Source organism: Lepisosteus oculatus, chromosome 11 (genome assembly GCF_040954835.1).
Source record: "Lepisosteus oculatus isolate fLepOcu1 chromosome 11, fLepOcu1.hap2, whole genome shotgun sequence".
In the NCBI taxonomy this organism is placed as follows: domain Eukaryota; kingdom Metazoa; phylum Chordata; class Actinopteri; order Semionotiformes; family Lepisosteidae; genus Lepisosteus; species Lepisosteus oculatus.
In genome coordinates this window covers 33,804,725-33,825,966 of record NC_090706.1, presented here as the reverse complement: position 1 = coordinate 33,825,966, position 21,242 = coordinate 33,804,725, and the positions used below count along the sequence as shown (strand labels likewise).

At 36.7% G+C, this 21,242-nt stretch overlaps 1 protein-coding gene across 1 annotated transcript; it reads left to right on the top strand.

Moving 5' to 3' along the window:
• Window positions 1–2,513: 2,513 nt before the first annotated feature.
• On the top strand, window positions 2,514–14,292 carry ltc4s (leukotriene C4 synthase). The gene is made up of 5 exons (XM_006631894.3): window positions 2,514–2,713; window positions 6,788–6,887; window positions 7,286–7,356; window positions 9,875–9,956; window positions 10,896–14,292. The coding sequence occupies exons 1-5, from the start codon at window positions 2,656–2,658 to the stop codon at window positions 11,032–11,034; spliced, it is 450 nt and encodes a 149-aa protein (XP_006631957.1). The 5' UTR covers window positions 2,514–2,655; the 3' UTR covers window positions 11,035–14,292.
• Window positions 14,293–21,242: the final 6,950 nt, after the last annotated feature.

Genomic DNA, 21,242 nt, shown 5'->3' with positions numbered 1-21,242 from the left:
GTGCCTCATTTTTTTTAATTTCTGATTTTGTGCCAAACATTTGTTAATGCTCTTCTCTTTAATATGACACAATCTTTAAATTGATCTTCAAGAGTTTTGTTTTTTCATTAATGGCCATTAATGTCAGAGCCGTGCTCCCTTTTCCTGAGTTCCATCACAGTTAAGCATTTTGGAATTTAGAACTTTTAGTTATAAAACCTGCCCTTTCGTGTCCTGTCAGCCACATACAGAAAACTGCTCTCTTATAATGAATACATTTTAGTTTAATCCCTTATGTTGCAGGGATTAACTTTCAGAATCTGATGTTTCAGTCTAGATACTTTCTCTTCTAGTGATTCCAAAGTAAGTTTATTTTCATTTAAAATTGGAAGAGAATACATTTTGTTTTGTTGGGTACTGAACTATGCTATTTTCATTTCACTAACTGCACCAACATGAATATGCAAAACACACAAGTTGCATTGTCTATTTTTAGTGTCATACTGGTAGTAATACTAAAGGGCTTTGAGAGCTTGCACACATCCAGTGCTTATCACAAATTCCTTGAAGTGCTACTCAGAGTTTCAAATGAATTCATTATCGTATACTGAAAGCAAGCATTCATATGCTGTGGTTTTGGCATCATGTCTGCACTTACCAACAACAAACAGGTTGTTGCTCAGAAATGATAAATTGTATTTGTGTGCTTTTCAACAACCTTGTGAAAAATACTTTTTCTGAAGGAAAATTGCTTGCATGTATAAAACAAATAGGCCACATGATAAGCAATAAAAGGGCATTTACATTTTAATGCATTATCAAAGTGTCCTTTTTACATTGTAGAATATGCTAAAAGTAATAGTAGCTTGTTTTATTTGAATCTGTTGCCTTTGGGATGTGAAAGTAGTGTCTAATGTAAAGTACAAGTGCTACCTCTTATGCTTTTTTAAATGTACTGTAGCTTATCTCTCATTGTACACATATGTAGCCTATTCATATGATGTATATATCAAATGATACTCAAACACTATGGTTCTATTCCAGGAGGTTAAGACAAATGATTAGATTCATGTTAATAAAAAGCAAAACAGCTGGTAACATTCTGTGAACTGCAACAACACAAGCAGTTCATTCTAACAGCACCCAACTGAGTACAAAAACTGTGAAGGATTTTAGCCCTTTGATTACTTTGTCTGAAAGTAAGGGAATTATTTTCCTAGATTCAGTTACTTATGTAGTTGAACTTTACATTAAACATGGTATCTTCACATTTCTTGATTTTTATTAATACCATACACTTAATTTCCTGCTTTATTTCCCATTCTTTATGTTGCATCCCTGCTATTGTTTTCTTTCAAGATTGATTAGATTTTAACTTCCAATAAAATAAAAAGTAGTATGTGAAAAATTCTAACAGTCTTGTCAGTAAATGAAATGAGAAGGGATATGTTCTGTTCAGACTTTGGTGAAAATGCTGTTGGACACAGCAAGGCTAATCTGAAGCTCTTGAAAGACATCTCAAGATAAAAATACATTTGTGCTAGTCAGTACTGTGCTCAGTCTTATGGAAAAGCACAGCAGATAATAATGGGGTATCAAAATAATACTTTGTGCAACAAGTACTAAACATTAAGTGATATCTTGGTTTATCAGATTCAAACTCCGCCAGAACACAGTTCACATTTAAAACTGTAAAAGGAAACTGTACTCTTAGATGCACTTATAACCTTGATTTGTCTCTTAGACCTATTTTTCTTCTGTTGCTTTTTAAAAAAATCAATACACAAAATTGAGATGAAAGGTTTTGGTACTTTGGCCAACAAATTTTATTTAAACATTTAGGGTGTTGGGATCTCAGGACAAAATGCAGTATATGAGTACACTAATGTCATTTTTTAGGTTTTGACGTCTTTGTCTCCAATGCTCATTTCTATGAAAATTAGGAATGTTATGGTATCCAAGCCACTAGCTGGAATGTCATAGTCAATTATATGTATAATGATGTTTTCTGATGCTGATGTTTTCTGAGGTCAAGGATGAAGATTTAAGTGTCTCATCAGCAACTCCTTAGACGTTCTTAAAATCAAAAGAACACAATTCAATGTGTTGAACTTTCAGGACCATTTTAGCTGTTCTTTCTCTGTCTATTTTTAGAATGCATGCTGGTCATTAGGGTGATGTGTTTTACTTTTTTAATTCACTTGGGAGAAAAGGATGAATTCTAGTCTCCAATTACTCATCATAATTCTGAACCTGCTAAGAGTAAACCTCCCTGACTAGAATATCTATCGTGCTGATTTGTACCTATGACTCTTATTCAGGGGCTGAAGTTGAAATCATTCTAATCTGTTTTTAATATGGATAGTTCTTTATATATATATAAGGCCACCTTACTTTTTTATATCGCTGTGTAAATGAATTAAAAACGACAGAACTCTTTTTTACTGTTGATGTTTAAATGGGATGTTTTTAAGGATGTAACTGAGGCGCCACCTGTCGTACATTAGTAATCTGATTGTAGAGGAAGGCTCGCCTGAAATTGCTGCGGAAATGATAATACGCTTTCAGTGGCAGCTCTGTGCGCGGTCATGACCTGAATAAAAACAATTCGCCTTAAGAGCTGTAGATTGGGGAGATCTCTCATTGTGGCGCTCGTACCTCACCCACAGAGGCAGAATGCACGACCAGATGGTGTTCGTGGCTGCTGTAACTGTACTGGGAGTGCTTGAGCAAGGTAAGGAGAAACACCGTAGTCTTTTCAGCATATTTACATTGATTGACGGGAGTGCTATAAAGCTTCCACTGCAAAATTAAACCAAAGTGCGTTTATTTTGAAATAATAAAGTTGCAATGACGTTTAAGGAGCATCTTTTCTCAGCAATCAGGAATTTATTAATGTTCGTTTTCTAATCATATCGTCTTTGTAAAACAATAAAGCTATGCCCCAAGACTAGTTCAAAATGTTTAAATTTAAACATTTTACTTTAACCTATATTGAATAAATATCTTATTATAAATGAAAACGAATTGAACACTAAATAATTTAGACAGTTTTTTTGTTACCTTTTACTCTATATTCTACAAGCGGTATTATTTTTAAAAAATGTTATTTTTTGTGATAAGGTAAATGCATAATCCACACAACGGGGGAATTCCAGTTGAGCAATATCCAATATTATCTACAACATCCAGATTTCCCAGTATTGTCTAGACAACTCATGGGTTATCAGAGTCCAAAGCAATTAATTAAGAAGTTACCCAGTTTGCAATTATTTAATTTACTTAATTTTGTAAATTTGTTACAACAACAATTATGCACTAAATTAAAAATCATGGGGAAATTCGGGATTGTAGAATAGGACAGGATGTTGCAGTTGTTCTTTAGCGCAGGTTACCAAAATGAAAATGCCCGGTAAATAACATGTTGTCTGAATGGGCCTTTAGGTCATGATTGTAAATTAAGTTAATACAATAAAATGAGCACTAAGAAAAGAACGACGTATTCCTGGTTAACACCTACATCCAAAGCACGTTATTTTATTTTATTTCAGTGGGTTAAGCCGTAATATTAGTTGCACTAGTTTATTAGTTCTCAAAGTAACTACCAAATAATCTGGTAACGGTTAGTTTCAGGTTCTGGTTTAGTCTGCATTGTGCTATTTCATCGCATGTTTTTCGCGTGTGGAATTTTACAGATAAGTAATAAACGCATTGAAACTAATTTCTGCCTCATTTTATTTTTAATCATGTGTTTTTAATTGGGTAACCTCATAAAGAACGATGGTTGGAAGATTTAACCTCTCACTTCATGCATACTTTGTGAAATATGTAAACCCTCACAAAAAAATCATTTTTTTTGCTGTTTGAATAGAAAGGAACCTGAGTCTTTTCCTGTTATGTCTTATTTTCTCACTACGCAGAGTTTAAAGTTTGGTGACCTTCCTTAAATCTTTCCCTTTACACTTTAAGCCTTAGAGAAGTATCTTGTTCTTTTAAATTTATTTTTAAATTAGTTCATGTTTAAAAGCATTAATGTCAGCCAAAGCCAAAATGTAGAGGAACTGACGACAGACTTTGTCTGGCAAGCAAAGTTACTTGTAACCACTTTGCCTTAATCACAGTGACCCTTTATAATTTTTTTTATATTTTTTTCAATGGTACTATTAATTTTAATATTTTGTCTCTAAAACTGTACTTAGCATTACCTACCAATTACTACAACCGATTGTACAGTCATAACTGTTTTAATTTCTTAAATGTCAGGTTTTTTAAAAGTTGCAGGTTTATAGAAAACAAATTAAAATGTCCTCACTAATATATACAGGCATATACAGTAGCACAGGCAGTTGCAATCTGAGGTACCTCACAGTGGGCTATCAGACAGGTTCTTCAAGTCAGGACCATGGGTCATGCTCCGAGGTGCTAAGGGAGAAGATGGGTTTAGGTGATTTCTTGGTTGCTCCATGCAGCTTTTTTTCAATTTAATTCAAAATACTTTATTCATCTCCAGGGTGTTAATTTAAGCTTGTTCTGAAGTAATTAGTACTCATATGGCCAGCAGCCATATCACTCTGCAACTCACAACTGGCAACCCACTGAAGCTAAGCAGGTGTGAGCCTGGTCAGTACCTGGATGGGAGACCTCCTGGGAAAAACTAAGGCTGCTGCTGGAAGAGTTGTTAGTGGGCCCAGCAGGGGGCGCTCACCCTGCGGTCCATGTGGGTCCTAATGTAAACAGGCACCGTCCTTCGTATGAGACATAAAACTGAGGTCCTGACTCATGTGGTCATTAAAAATTCCAGGGCACCTCTCGAAAAGAGTGGGGGTGTGACCCCGGTGTCCTGGCCAAATTTCCCATTGGCCCTTATCATGGCTTCCTAATAATCCCCCTCTATGAATTGGCTTCATTACTCTGCTCTCCTCCCCACTGATAGCTGGTGTGTGGTGATTGTTCTGGCGCACTATGGCTGCCGTCGCATCATCCAGGTGGCTGCTGCACGTTGGTGGTGGTGGAGGGGAGTCTGTATTACCTGTAAAGCTTTTTGAGTGAAAAAAGAAAAAGCGCTGTATAAGCAATGATCATCATTGACACAAAAGTATTTTGCTGCGTGATCATTGGCTGGGTGGGAATGTATGATGGAGAGATGACAGCACACCTCCAACAGGAGTAATCTGAGACAAAAGGAGCTTCAGTTAAGGCAAAAGTGTTCATCTAGGGTGTCAAAAAGACTGTATAACACAACATGCATCTTAGTTCCCTTCCCAGTAATTGCCAACTTCAATATGCTACAATTTCACCAAAAGAGTCATTAGGACTGAACAAGGGTTATATAGCCTCGTTTGTTCTAATCAGATGCAAATCAACTAGAATTGTGCTTTTAGCGCTGCAGGAAATAACTATTGAGTCACATAAGGTTATTGACCTTCATGTATGAAGTCCAAAATTGTACATAATGTTGGAGACATTTCCAAAATCTTGGACCAGTCCCATTGTTTGGCTCAGTGTGGAAATTCTGTAGAAATAAGGAGGAAGACTGGATGTAGATGTGGGGAATTGTTTATTTCCAAAACAAATAATCTGATAAGGTCTTTTGAGGCTTATACTGTTTCAGGGAAAAAGTAACACTATGCTGTATCTTTGTTCCTGTTTTTAAAAAAGGCAGTGAATATGGCTGATGAATGCAGATTGTTCTTACATTTGCGTTTGGTTTATTAGGACAAAATTATTTCTTAATCTGGTCAACAACATCATGTCGCTGTGGTACAAAATTGATCACATTAGGCTAAGGATGAAAACTTCTTTAAATAAACAGCAAGTTTATATGACCCAGTTGTATGCTTTAAGTTTTTTACCAAATATAGACTTGTCATTGTGTCATGAACAGTGTTATTCACGTTTGTCATATGCCATCTACTAAAACTGTGAATATGTCCAGTTCTAGGAGGTCAAAGAAAAGGCAGATTATTCATTGTCCGATGACATACATTTGTACATAGGATCCCTTGTGGTCTTTAGGTCATATTTGTTGCTACAAATAGATTAGACTTGCCCATTGGTAAATTTCTCAAACTGAGGAGTAGTGTTCTAAAGACCTAAATTCATTAAACAGTTAAAATTGTAGTTCTTTTCTTGAAGTTACTGTTTTTTTATATAAGGCTATATGAAAATAAATATATTGAAAGTATGGCAGGCTGTATGTGAGGACAAGGCTGAGAAGCTCAACACCCCCCCACACACACACATACCTCCCCTCAGTATGAGGAATGAGCCAGGGAGCTGCTGCAAGGGTGTAGATGGGGTGGAGATAGAAGCTCAAAGTACTTGGCAGTGAGATATTATTCGTAGGAGAATGGAAGTAGGCAAGTTTAGGAATTTGACCTCCTCCTGAACTTGTTAAAATCACCACTGATGTTAAAGATGACACCATTAAGTAAGATGTATGCAAAGGATCTTAAAGGCTTGCTGATTTGTTTGTAGAAAGTGGAAACCATCGAAAAAGACCCTGAAATGGCATTTTGGTGCATATTGTCTTTATTTTCTTAAGCAACATCTGTCCGGTCTAAAAACCCTAGACAGTTTTGATAGCTAATGTTGTGCAGCCTTTCAAAACCGAACACAGAAATCCTTTCCTTGGTCTCTTGCCTCTGTACAGGCTGACTATTCAAGCAAAAAGACTCTCCACCCCTGTGTTGTCACTAATCAAATTCTTGATGTGATTAAAACAAAACTAAAATATTTATATACTGATATAGACACCAATCATTTGATTCCTGCCTTGACTGACAGCTGTTTCTCCCCCTCTCTCCAGCTTACTTCTCTCTCCAGGTGATCTACGCTAGGCGGAAGTATTCAGTATCCCCTCCATGCATTACAGGTCCTCCGGAGTTTGAAAGAGTGTTCAGAGCACAGTAAGCCAAGAGGAAGTGATTGACTCACTTCACAAGATCAACATGATAAAATAAATATACATCAATAAAGCATGGGCGTAATGACATGGAAATCTACAGGGGCTAAAACTACCCTGCAATAAGTCAAAACAAAAGGTTAAAAAAGCTGTCGCTATTATAAAGATGAGCAGATATTTCTGTATAAGTCAGAAGGCAATGCTCTTAATTGTGCTAAGATGATTCATTAAAAAATCTGTCATTTACATGTAATATCTGCTTTTCTGAATACAGATAAAGGTACTTTTATTAGTGGTAACTTTATATTATCTAGTATTGAACTACCTATCTTGTGTTATCTGAGACCTTCAAAAATGTAGACAAAACCACATTCTTAATGTAACAAAACTTTTTTTTTTCAGAGCCAATTGTTCTGAGTATTTCCCAATCTTCATTGCCATACTGTGGGTGTCTGGGCTCTATTTTAACCAAGGTAAAGACATAAAATAAATGTATATGCACTTTACACGTAACCTCAAAAATCTTTGGGTTACTGAATTTCGAACTGAAGTTCTGATAAAGAGGAAACTATAAAACCACTGGAATTAAGAGGAGCATTGACTAGAAGGCAAAGAGTCTGTCGTTAAGAGAAGGGGGAAGGTGGGATCATAGTTTCAGGATAATTTTGGTTTCGGATGTCTTTCTGCAGTGGGAGTTGAGAAACCCCTCTTTGAGAAAGCAGACTGAGAGATCAGTTTGATCATGGCTGTTAGAGGTGAAATGAGAAAATATGGGCTTGGAGAGATCTCTCCAACAGCCCTGACATGTTCCGTGACATATATCCAATACCATGCTCATTCAAGGCCCGTCTGGACCATTACGATGACATCTTGTACGACCAGCAACCTTATTTACTGCAGAAAATGCCCAGCTATCTACAGTACATTGGGGAAACAGGAAGGAGACTGGCAGACCGCTTTAGGGATCATGTCGAGACAGTGAGATCACACCTTCTCCCTTCTCTCAACAACAGACTCGTTTCATTCTAATCCTCTATATTGATTTGCAGGTTTTGATTTTACACCTCTCTTCACCTCTCTCGACTTCGCACCACCTGAGTGCCCACTCTGCCTCCCTGCTGCTCCTGCCTCCTCTCCACTCCCAGCTTTTGTTCTCCTATGCGGCTCACTTTCCTCTCTTTCTCACACCCGAAGAAGACTCCACAGCTGAAATGTTGTTTTTGTTTTCTTCTCTTTTCAGCATGGAATAAACCTTTAGTTGTTTCTTTGCAGCTTATGCATGCTGACAGAGCTACCTACTTTAACTGCTTCAGTGGTACATGTATTTGTTTTTTTTTCCAGGATTGATTATTGTAATGAAAATGAACTGTTTGTGCTGGTGTATCCAAACTTGCTTTTAACAAGTTTGCAATATCTTCAGAACTCAGCATTTCAGGTCTTCAGATTCAAATGCATAATAATATATGGCATAACCTATAACCCTAATGTAGTGTATTGGCTTCTTTAGATTATAGGTATAAAAAAATGCTTGATTTGTTTATTCCTGTATGAACCTGCTCCTAATTACCTCAGATCATTTCCATAGTCAATTGGATTTTTTGTTTTTCATGAATGCAATTCAGTTTTGGTGATTATAATTTGCTTGGTAGATGCCGTTATCCAGTTTAAAGTGATCAGCAATGATTGTGTAAAACATTGCTTTAGTGAGACTGCTGTAGTACAATTCCTCCAGAACTCAGTGCTTCCTCACACCAGTCTAACACCACATCTGGTATAGATGACCAGTGAGCCCATCCCCAGTGTTTTGCTTTCCTTTTGCAGGTACTTAATATATAAATCTGGCAATACTAACAGTTTATAAGAGAATGGGTTTGATATGCATCTTCCCTTATAACTATAGATGGTGTTTAGGAAAGTTTCTTTAAAAAAATGGTTTTTATTTTTAAAGAATTTCCTGTGCATTCAAAGTCTTCTGAGTAATGTGCTTCTTGGAAAACAAGCTTGACAATTAATGTTATGTGATTAAAACATTTCAACTTCATGGTATTTTCCTTGGCAGCTTTCAAAGGTCTTATCAGAGTTCGCACCTAGAGGATGTCACAATGTTTAGCTAGCAGCTTTAACACTGATGCTATCAATTCTTATCAATTCTATTCAAGTCATTTTCTAGCTCACTAAATTATTTAACTTCAGTAAAGGGGGGATAAAATAATTTGAAAAGTTTGCTTTTATGGTTCTGCAGTTATGTGATGGATTCATGAATTATATTCATTAATATATATGTATATATATTAAAAAAAACTAACCTTAATTTAATCTATAAAAATAATCTCAAATGTGAGTTGTAACTCATTCAATAAAGTATAATATATAGTATGAACAAAAAGTAGATAGTTTTGGTCTGAATCTCTGACCATCTTCTGAGTAACGTGTGTGAACCATGAGGGGAGTGGACTGCAAAACTGAGTCACCAAGCAACGAACATGGTGGAGTCCGTCACCACAAGTGTATGGCACTTTCTTGGATATTAATGATGTTACAGCACTGCATGCACATAGTTTACAAAAAGAAAAAGTAAATGGAACAGTGCGAGAATTATCTTCAGCCAGGAGGATAGCTTTTAATCAGTGAGAATAAAGGAAATATTTGTCAAGTCCCATGAAATTCTGTTTTGAAAATTTGTACCAGCAACTCTGAAATGTTTAGCCGTGAATTGTTCATTGCTGATGTTGTTGTGAATTGTGAATACACATACAATTTAATGATCAGTGCTTCTGACCAGAAATTTGATTTTCTTCACATTTTATTTGTAGAAATCACCAAAGTAATCTATATATCAATCACATACCCACATACCCCTAATAGCAAAATAATTCCGGTACACTGGGATTTACAGGCCCTTTGTAAGTGTAAGAATCAGGCCGTTACTGCCAGTCCTCCAGTTAAAGGGAAGAGCTCCAACAGTAACAATGTGTTTTCTTTCGTTCCCAGCTGCTGCATCTCTCTGTGGGCTCCTCTACCTCTATGGCCGATACCAGTATTTCCGGGGCTATTCCAAGTCAGCACAGGGAAGGTAGGGATGATCTGGTGTGGGATTATTGAAAAGTGTCATTAAAACTCCCAGGCGGTTGTGCTCAAGCATTATAATTACAACAGCAGTCAGTCACACTGATAAACGAATGATTTACTACTCTTATATTTCTTACCAATAAAGAATGGGCTGCATTTGAGAAGTCGTTTGCGGTGGTAAAACTGAACTGGACTGCTTAGCAGAACACCCACTTCAATCTGAATTGGTCTGAAAACCTACCTTTTGGGAGTGCTCACCTCGTCAGAGAAACTTGATCTGTTTTCAAAGTTGTAATGATTGGCCTGTGTCGTGCAGTAGTCCGGTTTTTGGAGGTGTTATTTTACATTAAAAAAGGAAAATGCATTGTGAAGGAGAGCACAAAAAATCTAAAGAGAACACCTGGGGGCAAAGCCATAGCTCAAAGGGAGTAGAGCAGAAGATATCTGCAGCTGTACCTCAGCATTTTCCCTAGTTTGTTTGCCTGGGATAGTGTTTAACATTCCCATGTTGTCTGGAGAAGAGAGCAGACAGTTTTGTGGGCACGTAGCAGGCAGGATGGCTCTTCTCATTCACACTCTGCTAAAAGCATGGATTTTCAGGAATGCTTTCAATTAATAGCAAGCGAGAGAATTTCTTTATAGAAAGTGATGATAAACTTAGCCAGCAAGTCTGCACAATGGAATTATTTTTCCATTCAAATTGCACAGATCCTTAAAAGATATAGAACAATATATTGGCAAACATTCATCAAAGATCACGAGAGCCTTAAAAACAGGCAGTTTCATTCTAAACTATCCTATTATATGCAGAGTGAGATTTTATCTTCTTGTGCAGCTCTCGGCTAATGATGCTTATAATCCTGTACTAGGTCCTCCATTTCTCTCAATCTCAAGATTTCATTCCTGACTCTTCTCATCCTGCTCCTCTCTTGTTCACTTCCAGACTGGCTCCACTGTATTTCAGCGCTAAAATGCTGTGGGTCTTAATTGGTCTTTCTTCGGCTGGGGTCATCAACTACATGTGCCAGCTATACCTGGAAGTGGATTTCCTTCGCTATCTGAAGCAGCTCATTGGACTGTAGTGGGAAAGAGCCAGAGGCTGGGGGAGATCTGTTGGCTCGCTTCCGCAAGAAACAAACAAAAAACAAACCCCACACTTGCTGACAAGGGGATTACTCTTTCTTGATGTCTTGATAAATGTGATGCCCATCTAAGTTCTCATGTAATGTGTTTCATGCTGCACAAACCTTGACCTAATCTCTTGTTGAAAACTGCATGTGTTCTCCAGGAATGGGTTCCATTGCTCAATATTGATTTCTTTACTGTTGAAGACTTGCAGACTAAAATGGATCTAGATCCCTGAAGCATGACCTTTAACTGTGTGCTCCACAGGTTTCTGGCATGGCGGGCTTTATGAGTTACATTTTGTTTTGATGCAATTCATTTTCTTGCCATTCTCTTGTCAGCCTATAGCCCAAGATGAGAAATAATGACTCTTTCTTTGCTGTTGTCAGGACTTTACATTGTTAGTTTGCTGGTGATTTTTTCTGGTAGATTGTTTTATTGCTTTCTAAGAATTGGTTCATAAAAAGCATATTGTGTTACAATATTATAAGAAAAATGCGAATTAGTGTTTTCTATGGAAAGCTTTGCATGCAATAAGGGTTGGTAAAAAGTGAATAAGCAAAGTGTTAATGCAGCTTTTTAAGTTCTACATAAAAGCAACATATTTTACATGTAAGATTTTAGCCCACGCAATATTTTGTAAAGAAAATTGGAGGAGGAAATACTCCCCCTTTTCAGGAAACATGTTTCTTTGTGTTGTCCAGAATGTTACTTGGGTCTATTTACCTAATCTTTTCCTGTGAAACATTCCTTAAAAATGTTTTTCTTGGGACCAGTGTCTTATTAACCTTGTTCCCCTGAGGACTTGAAAAACAGAAATTATTGTTTTTTTGCATATACATAAAATTTGATTTCTTAATACTTTCATTACCTTGAATTTGATAGAACTTTTGCGGCCAACATTTTTTAAACTTATTCAGTGAAAGGTTTAATGTGATAGTCATTTTCCCTCATACCACTTGCTTTTTTTGCTCTGTATTGTTATTGTTTATTGCTGTTAATAGAAAGAGTAGCTTCACCCTTGTGAGATATAAAGTTACTAATTTGTCCTGATCTGTGTTTTGTTACTTATATCATTATTTGGATAAAAATCCTTTTCTTTTTCAGATGACATCATTGAGTGTGTCATTTTATGAACGCAGCACAAAACTTTTCACATTTACTGCATTTGCTTCATGGGGAAAATGAAGAACATGTTAGACTGAGCATTCAACAAGATCAGGATGACCACATTTTTAGATGTGGTCACATGTTTCACTTTATATCTTTAATGATATTATTTTAGTTATGTGAACGAATAGTTCAGCTGCCAATAATTTACCTCCAAATTGTGAATAAGGCTGGTGAAGTACAGCCCCGTTTCCAACAGAGGGAGCTATTGGCCTTGGTCTTTTCTGTCAGATTTAGTTGTCCAAAGGAGGAGACTGTTTTGGCCCCTATGGCTTGTTTGATTTCCACTAGGCAATTCAGTTTCTTTAAAAATAAAACAGGGTATTGACTTTGACGTGACTGAGTAGCATGTTCGATACTCCCACATCTCTATGTGTAAAGAAGTTTCTGTTGTTCTCAGCTTTAAATGTACTTCTCCTTCTCCATGTGTGTCCTCTGGTGTTTCACTCATGATTTCGAAGATATTTATTAGGATGATGTCAATGCCTATGATGATATTTAACTCAAGTCCGCCCTGTAATATTCTCCGAGCAGAGAAGATCCAGATATTCTTGTTTGTCAGGACAGGACATTCCTTTGATCTTGGCAATGTACTGTACCTCATTTCAGAAAAGGAATATCCTTTCGTAACACTGTGACCAAAATTGTATACAATATTCAAAATAAGTTCTTACTAGGGCATTGTAAAATGTTAAGATATCCTTCTTAACGAATTAGTTACTAATTTAGGGAATTGAAGCATTGATGCTTGTTTAAAATAGGATTTCTGCCTATTATATTTAATTCATAAATACATTCTAAGTATAATAATTACATTGGCATTAACAAAATGCTATGTGTATTTCGAGTGGAGCATTTCTCAATAGCAACAACACTTTACAGGCCAAGAACAACTCTCTCACTGCTGACAGGGCTGTTGGATATGCTGACCTTGACAAACAAGTTCATATTTAACTTCTGAATTTGGTTTGTCACAGGATTTGTTTTTACACCTGTTCACTCCCATGAAAAATAAAATGTTTGCAGAATATTGAGGTTTGAGTACAGGTGACCCTTATACAAACCACTGAATGCACAGGTTTCAGGTCCCAAAGAAAGGCTTCCATACAATGCCTTACCTTGGTATTTACCCCCAAGTAAACTGAAAACACAATCTTCAATTTCAGATTATGTAAAAATAAAATTGTAAAAAAAATAAATGTAATTTTTAAATGGAAGTTTGTATATACTTGCCTGTAGTACATTAGATATAGTATTTATACTTAATGTATAATGTATACAGTACGTAGTACATAGTATACAGAATGTGTAAACATTCTAGAAACACCACATTTCAGCTGCTGAGCTTTCTTCAGGCAATGTCTTCACACCCTCAGAAGGATCTGCTGGTTAAATGTGATTTTTTAATATTTTCTGCTTTTCAGTGTGGAATTAACCTCTTGTTTGTTCCTTTACAAGCCAAACTGAAGCTGCTCCCTACTCGTATATTGTATATTGATTTAGATAAAAGTGGTAAGCGAATTAAGAAACTTGCAGATGACAGAGTGTGTGCAACCATAGATCAGTCTTTTCTACAGGTAACTCAGTTTCTATGACAGAGGAAAACCTTATCGTTACATTTAGGAAATAATTTGTTCAGTGACGAATTCATGAAGGGCGAAGTCTGGTTACTCTGCCGGATGTTTTTGGTCTTGTTGCAGATCCCCCGTTTTTTTACTAACTGAATGAATTTCCTGCTCAAGTTGTCTTAAGGTTCCAACAAATAAGAGTGTAGCAGGCCAACTGCAGAGAAGGCTGTAATTGTAATGGCTTGCCACTTGAGGTCTCTAAACACAGCCTCTAAAAAGCTTGTTGATGGGCACTGCACATCTAATTTGTTAAATATTAGTTAATTGGTAAAAGATGTTGGAATGCAGATTTTTACATGGTTTTTAATTAGGTTGGATTGCTATAAAAGGGTAGTTGTTTTGTATGTCTTTTCTTCTTTTTTTGTATCTACAGGTTTATACCGTTAAAAGGCCTGAAATAAAGATACCCGGTCTGTACCTTTTTGGTTATTGTGAGTTTTGTGTGTGCAGGCTCTATTGACTACCCTGATAGAGTACAGGTTTATACAAAACCTGACTGGAGCAGAAACCGTTGCAAAAAATAAATAACATGAGAGGCAATCTAACCCATTTGGTTGATAGTAGCGAACTGCAAACATACCAGTTTCAACAACGTAACTACCCGCTTGTTCCATTGAGAAATCATTACTGTAGTTATTTGCTCATTTTTCCTGTGACAATTAAATTCTACTAATGCTGTAAAGCAACATCACCAGGCCAATCACAAATTCTAGAACAAATACCGTGTTGTTCCTTATTTATAAATACCCTGGCACATTAAAAGTAGACATCAAGAAATACATTTGGACTTTATCACTGGTGGGTGAATTGCATTTTTCATTTAGTTGCCCATCATAAATCAAACCACTGTGAGGACTATGAGAGGTGTGGTGTGGACTGTGAGGTGTGGTGGTTAGCACTACAGCATTATAGCTCTAGGGTTAATCCTGGGACAATTGCAAACTGATAATATATAAGAAAAAATAAAAGGTATAATACATATTCTATTATTTTTTTACAGATTAGTTATAAAATAGACTCATCACTTCTATATAAATGTCTTTATTTTAATAACAGGCGGTTTGGCTGGAAATCTGAATATATTGAGAGGAACTGTTTTATCTTTTATCTAAGGATGAAGTACAATTCATCTGGAAGCAGCAGTTCAGTCAAAGAAAAAACACATGCGGAAAGGTCAGATAAAATAAGAAGCCACATCTGGAAACCAAGAACTTTGCTAAATAAGGCTGTGGTGTTCCGCTGTACAGACATTCCAAGTTTCCAGAATTCACAATGTAGATCAATTGTCATTGTCTTCTAGAATGCTTAACTGTCAGTAAAAGTTCCCTTCTGTCTCCATAGCAGCATTGTAGATATATATATCAAGTAAAAACAGAGAGACCATTATTTCTTCTTTCTATTTGTGTCTTCAACCTTGTCTCCTATTTCCCTTTGCAAGTCTCAAAAACATTTTTAAAATTATATGACTGCTGGGACACACTGGTAAGAATTTAATTATTAGTATTCAGGAAAAGTGAGATTTCCTTTTAAAAGACCAAAAGTAAATAATTTTATTTCCCTTAAATACATTGTTTATTGCTGTATAAGTCTGGTTTACCTGTGGAAGCCTAGAATGTCAGATTTATTAGTATGACAAGCAAGGCTACTGAATGTAAAAATATTGTGCTCTTGTATTGACATATCTGACTTTAAAGCTGATGCTTCGACGTACTGTATATTTGAGGCAGTGATATACTTAAAACTGTAGATCAAGAACAAGGCTTCTGACCACAATAAAGGAATGCAATTAACAATTAATTCTTTTAAATCTATCATCTGGAGAGACATTAGTAACAAAGTCGTGTTTAAAATAGAATACATTTTAGTCTAAATAAAAAAAAACATCGAATTCTACATTACCTCATTAACTATGATTGATGTTCCCTCAGCAAAGGAGCGTGACTGCATAAGAAAACAAAAGTGAAATAAATGCTCCGGCTGAGGGAACTTTTTGAAAAAATGAGCGACGCAGCTTCTGTTCCCTACAGTCCTAAAATACCCAACCCAGCTTGTAAGTTGTATTCTGAGAACTGGTTGTTTAGCCCCAAAAAGGTCCCTCCGAGACAGGAGGCCTCTCTCTCTTCTCTCTACGTACTCGACTACACCTCCCGAATGGCGGAGCTGGGCCTGGACCCCGGACCACCGGTCCTCACTCTCGGTGGGCAGACGTTCACCTTCCTCAAAGGCCAGTGGGTGTCGGCGGCGTCTGAGAAAAGCTCTCGAGTCAAGCAGGTAGTTCAGAAACTGAAGAGGATTAACCGGGCCTTGGAGGAGGAGAACAACTATCTCAGGGTGCGTGTGGAGCTCCTCCTGGACATGCTAACAGAGGCCACAGCCCGTCTCCAGGAGCAGGGACAAAATTTGGGGTACAAAATTCACAAGGGACGCAAAACAGTTAGCGAGGATCCAATGCAAACCACCCTTGTAGAAGTTTCTCCCAATAAATAGTGCTCTCCAAATCAATTCTGCCATTAGGATTGTATTTCTGACTGGAGGCCGTATTTAGCTACTGTACTGTTTTTGTATGACCCCAAAAAAAAATCCTTCATGACCTGAAAAACAACTTACCTCTCCCCCCCCCCACCATAATTTGTTTCTGAAGTACAGGAGACAATTCAAGCAGACCAAAATCTTCAGAGCAGCATGTGCTCTCTTTCTGTCGCGACACCATGTAAACAGGAGATCAGACTGCCTTGAGAATTATGATTATTTTAAATGACTGAATTTGGTTGTGTTGCGCTTGCGGCTGTTTTTCAGTTTCTTTATCCTATCATTGACTTCCCAAAATGTACTTATTAAACTATCCATCCACTATCAGAAAGCTGCTTATTCCTGCAGCAAACTAGAGCTTACTCCTATCAATTACTACAGGGTACAAAGAGTGACTACATATTAGATAGCCTGCCAGTCTAATGCAGGGCACACATACCAATGCAAGCAAATAGAGACGATTTTGAGACACCAGTTTGAGCTCGCCAGTTTATCTTTAGAACATGAGAAAAACCTGGAACACCGTGTGGACATAGAGATACTCACACAGACTGTGGATCAGCTTAGACATTAACCCAGGAGTCCAGTGCTGTGGTGCAGTAACCCTAATTAACATTGTGCTCCCCTCTCTGATGGGTGAATAAGAGCTTGAGGTTAAAGGGAAGTCTAGACTTTAATATGTCCCTCCCTCTGCATTGGTTATACAACACATAATCTCCCTGGTTTTTATGTGTTGCAAAAATGTGTTAAATTTTCATTTTGTTCTCACTGGTTCAATTTAATTGTCTAGATATCTGTCGGCCAAATCACTGCTTTGTGTGACTTGGTCATAAAATAAAACTGTGACCGTGGTATTCAGTATTCAAGCTGGTTAATTGCTTGTTTCCTGTTCACATTTTTCTAAAATCAAATCTTTTGGTAATCTTATTGCATATTTCTTCTTAAGAAAGTTGATTTTTAATAATGAATGTTGTAAAAATGTGGGTATCGCCCTTTGTTATTTACGTAGCAATGATCATCGGAACCCAAACACTAGTCTTAAATAAAAATAAGTAAAGAACCTTCCTACATACTGAAAAAAACTTTTTTCTATTTTAGTTGATATGTTTTTGCCCCAGAAATGGTCTCTTAAATATCTGGAAAATATTATGAACCTATATATGGAAATCAATCTATGAAAATATTTTTTATCCTATGTGTTTTGTTTTGGCTGTTGCTTTAAGATATGCATAATTACAGGCAGAAATTTGCTGAAAAACAGTGAAACATAGTGCAGTGAACATAAGGATAAAGCAGACTTGATCATGTCTAATGCTACTTAATGTCTTGTAAACAGGTAACTTTATAGTTGCATTTGTTGTTTATTTAGTTTGGAAATTTATCTCATCTTATTGTTTTATGGAAGTGTTTCTTGAAAATTAATGTGCTATGAGCAGTGCCCTAATTGCAATTAATTGCAAGACATAAATGAGCTCTTTTCAAAAGTTTCCTTTCCTACAAAGGTATATTTTATCTACTAACGATGTATCTAAATGTAATTGCTGTTATTGATATAGAATCTAGAAATCTAGAAATATGAAGCAGGAATTCAAGTCTGTAAAACAGTGCTTCCTGTTTACATAAGTAGCTTGTCAACTGAATTTCCTGCTGCATTTGTTCATTCATGTAATGATGCAGATAAGTGCAGCCAGTTATACAATGTGTATGATGCCTGAAGGAGAAGGTGCTGGTTTGATCTGATCAAGGAATGTTGATATAGTGAATGTTTTAGAAGACAAAATGTAGCCTACAACATTTTACAAGTGAAGGAATCACTAGTTTCCACTTGAAAGTGTCCTATAAAAACTGCAGAACTGTCAAACAAAGTATGCAGCATGCTTTTGATTTCTGGCCAAAAAGTAAGCACACTAAGGTCCAGCATACTTCCGGAGCTCTTCAGGTGCAGAGGAAGCAGCATTTCACAGGGTTAATTAAAGCTTCCTGCAATTGTGGACTATTAACGTACTTCTCTTCAGGACAAACTAGCTTTCCTATCTCCTCTCACCAGACTGAGGCCAGCAGTCAGCTGCAACAGAGAGTCACACAAAGACTTACGCCATTCCTCTCTTCTGTCATTTAAATCAAAATGGCTTGAAGTTATATCGAAATGGGAATAATGAAGTTTGATTTACTTAGTATTTGCTGGGATTTATGTGCAACAGAATAACACCTTATTTGATATTTTGGTATACATACGAACAGATTTGATAGATTTGTATGTTCTACCACATTTATTGTCCTGTCTGTGGTCTGTACATACTGTTGCTATTATTTACTGTTTTTGTAAGGTACTGTCTACATTGTGTGGTGTTATCTGTTTTACAGTGTAGTTTGTTATACTGTGTATGTCCTGAGAGAATGGCACGAATAAGAATCCCATTTTTCATGTTCATATGGCAAATAAACTCTTCTTTCTATCTCTATCTGTAAGTTAGAATGGAGTTGTGATTTATATACTAGTTCCTTTTGGAAGCTTTTCAGAAACCTGTAATCATGGTTAAAATGACCTACCAGAGCTGCTCTTAAAGGCACTGAAAAAGCTGTATTGCAAATATTATAAAGTAAGTGGAGATTGAAAGGATGAAATGTATAATGTGACTTCAATTTAGTTCTGTAAGACAATACTCTTAATTGATTACTCCTTAATCATTTTCAATGGTACTATTGACATAGAACACATTGATTTGATAGTGCAGTGAGTAGCTATTTTTGGATTCAAGTATCCTTGCATAACTTTCAGTTTTTAAAAACGTGCCACATGATAAAGATTCAGGCGTACAAAGTAGAGTGACCTTTTTTCCTAAAGGAAGAATTCATTCATTAAAAAGGCCATTTCTTTTAAATATTCTAATTGCTGAGATTGTAGCATTTAAAACTTTTTCCTCTCAGGAACTATTCTTTGAGGGAATCAATGCTCTCTAGGTACAGTATTTGCAGCACGCATTTTTAAAATGTTTAATTAAAAATAATCCACTATGTCTAAATCACACAAGGAAGATGAATCAACATATGAGGTGCAGGGCATTCAGACATACCTTTCATATCACTCTGCAACTCACAACTAGCAATCCACTGAAGCTAAGCAGGTGTGAACCTGGCCAGTACCTGCATAGGAGACCTCCTGGAAAAGCTAAGGTTGCTACTGGAAGTGGTTAGTGGGGCAGGTAGGGGGCGCTCACACTGCTGCCTTTCTGGGTCCTAATGCTCCATTATAGTGACGGGGACGCTATACTGTAAAATGGGGACATCCTTCAGGTGAGACGTAAAACCGAGGCCATGACTCTCTGTGGTCATTAAAATGTCAAGGTGTTTCTCGAAAAGAGTAGGGGTGTTACCCTGGTGTTCTGGCCAAATTTCCCACTGGCCTTTACCCATCATGGCCTCCTAATAATCCCCATCTATGAATTGGCTTCATTACTCTGCTCTCCTCCCCACTGATGGCTGATGTGTGGTGAGCGATCTGGCACACTATGGCTGCCGTCGCATCATCCAGGTGGATGCTATACATTCGTGGTGGTGGAGGAGAGTCCCCATTACCGGTAAAGCGCTTTGAGTGGAGTGTCCAGAAAAGCACTATATAAGTGTAAGCAATTATTATTACCTTTATATTTTTTTAAAAAACATGATTTACTTGGCTAAACGTGATTCATATTTTTTGTTAGCTGGAGAGTGTTGTATACGTATACAGTATATACTGTATATTCAGGTGTATAGAAAATTTGTTTTCCTCTACACATTGCATTAACATTCTTTCATCAGCAAGTTTAACATCCGTATAGAGTTGCCCAGCACAAGTAAAAATGGTAGCTATAAACAGTCCTTAGACCTGTACAGAGTTAAGGAAAGTTACCTGTACTTTTAAAAAAGTGTCATATACAGTAATAGTTACAAATTAATTATCTAGGGAATTACTTTCTAAAAATCAACAATAACTGGGAAATATAATTTTTAAAAGCGATTGTTGACAGTGATCACAATAATGTGCAGTCATTAAGTGAATTAATACATTTCTTCTCAACACAATTCCCTCTAACGTAAGTCAATTCTGTTCTAAGTCATCTCTTACAAGAATAACTTGTAACTGTAACTGACTTCTTTCAGACAGTGACTTTCCTTAGAAATGGTCTTGTATGAACATATAATTTTAATAAAAGGTGAAAGCAGACTTTAAACGTGTTTTGAGGATATTTAACCTTAAACGTGATTCAGCAGGAGTGAAGGCACCTACTGTTTATTTTTCTATTCGAAACCACACTTGTTTACCCAAATACAAGTATTTTTATGTATTCATACATATAAAAAATGGTAGAGGAGAAAAATTGATCAACACCTCATTTTAGAAATAAAACAACAGAAGTAAACAATTTTGCAGTTCAGCAGTCATATGGTACGGTAACTCTAGGCAGAATGGCATGATTCAAAATTGAATGTAATCCAATTAGTCTTCTACGTGTACTGTAATCACATTTAGTTCTCCCAGGAAAGCTGTAGTATGTCTGTGCTATTCATGACAGGGTGAAGGAGCTGTTTTGTAAACTGAAATTAGTTTAGTGGCAGAATGTCTTATACAGTATCAATATTGTTTAACACATTATTTAGGTCAAAAATGAGGAAGAGTTTTTGTCTGTGTACAGCACGGACTTTCCACTTCAAATAGAAAGACTGGGCCTAAGGCCCAACTGTATCATTTAACAGCTATTTATCAATTCATTTTTATGTTAGCTTACTCCCCCTTAAGGTATAATATGAGAACCGTTAGCATTTTTCTGGTAAACATTAGGAGGCAGAAACCACTTACA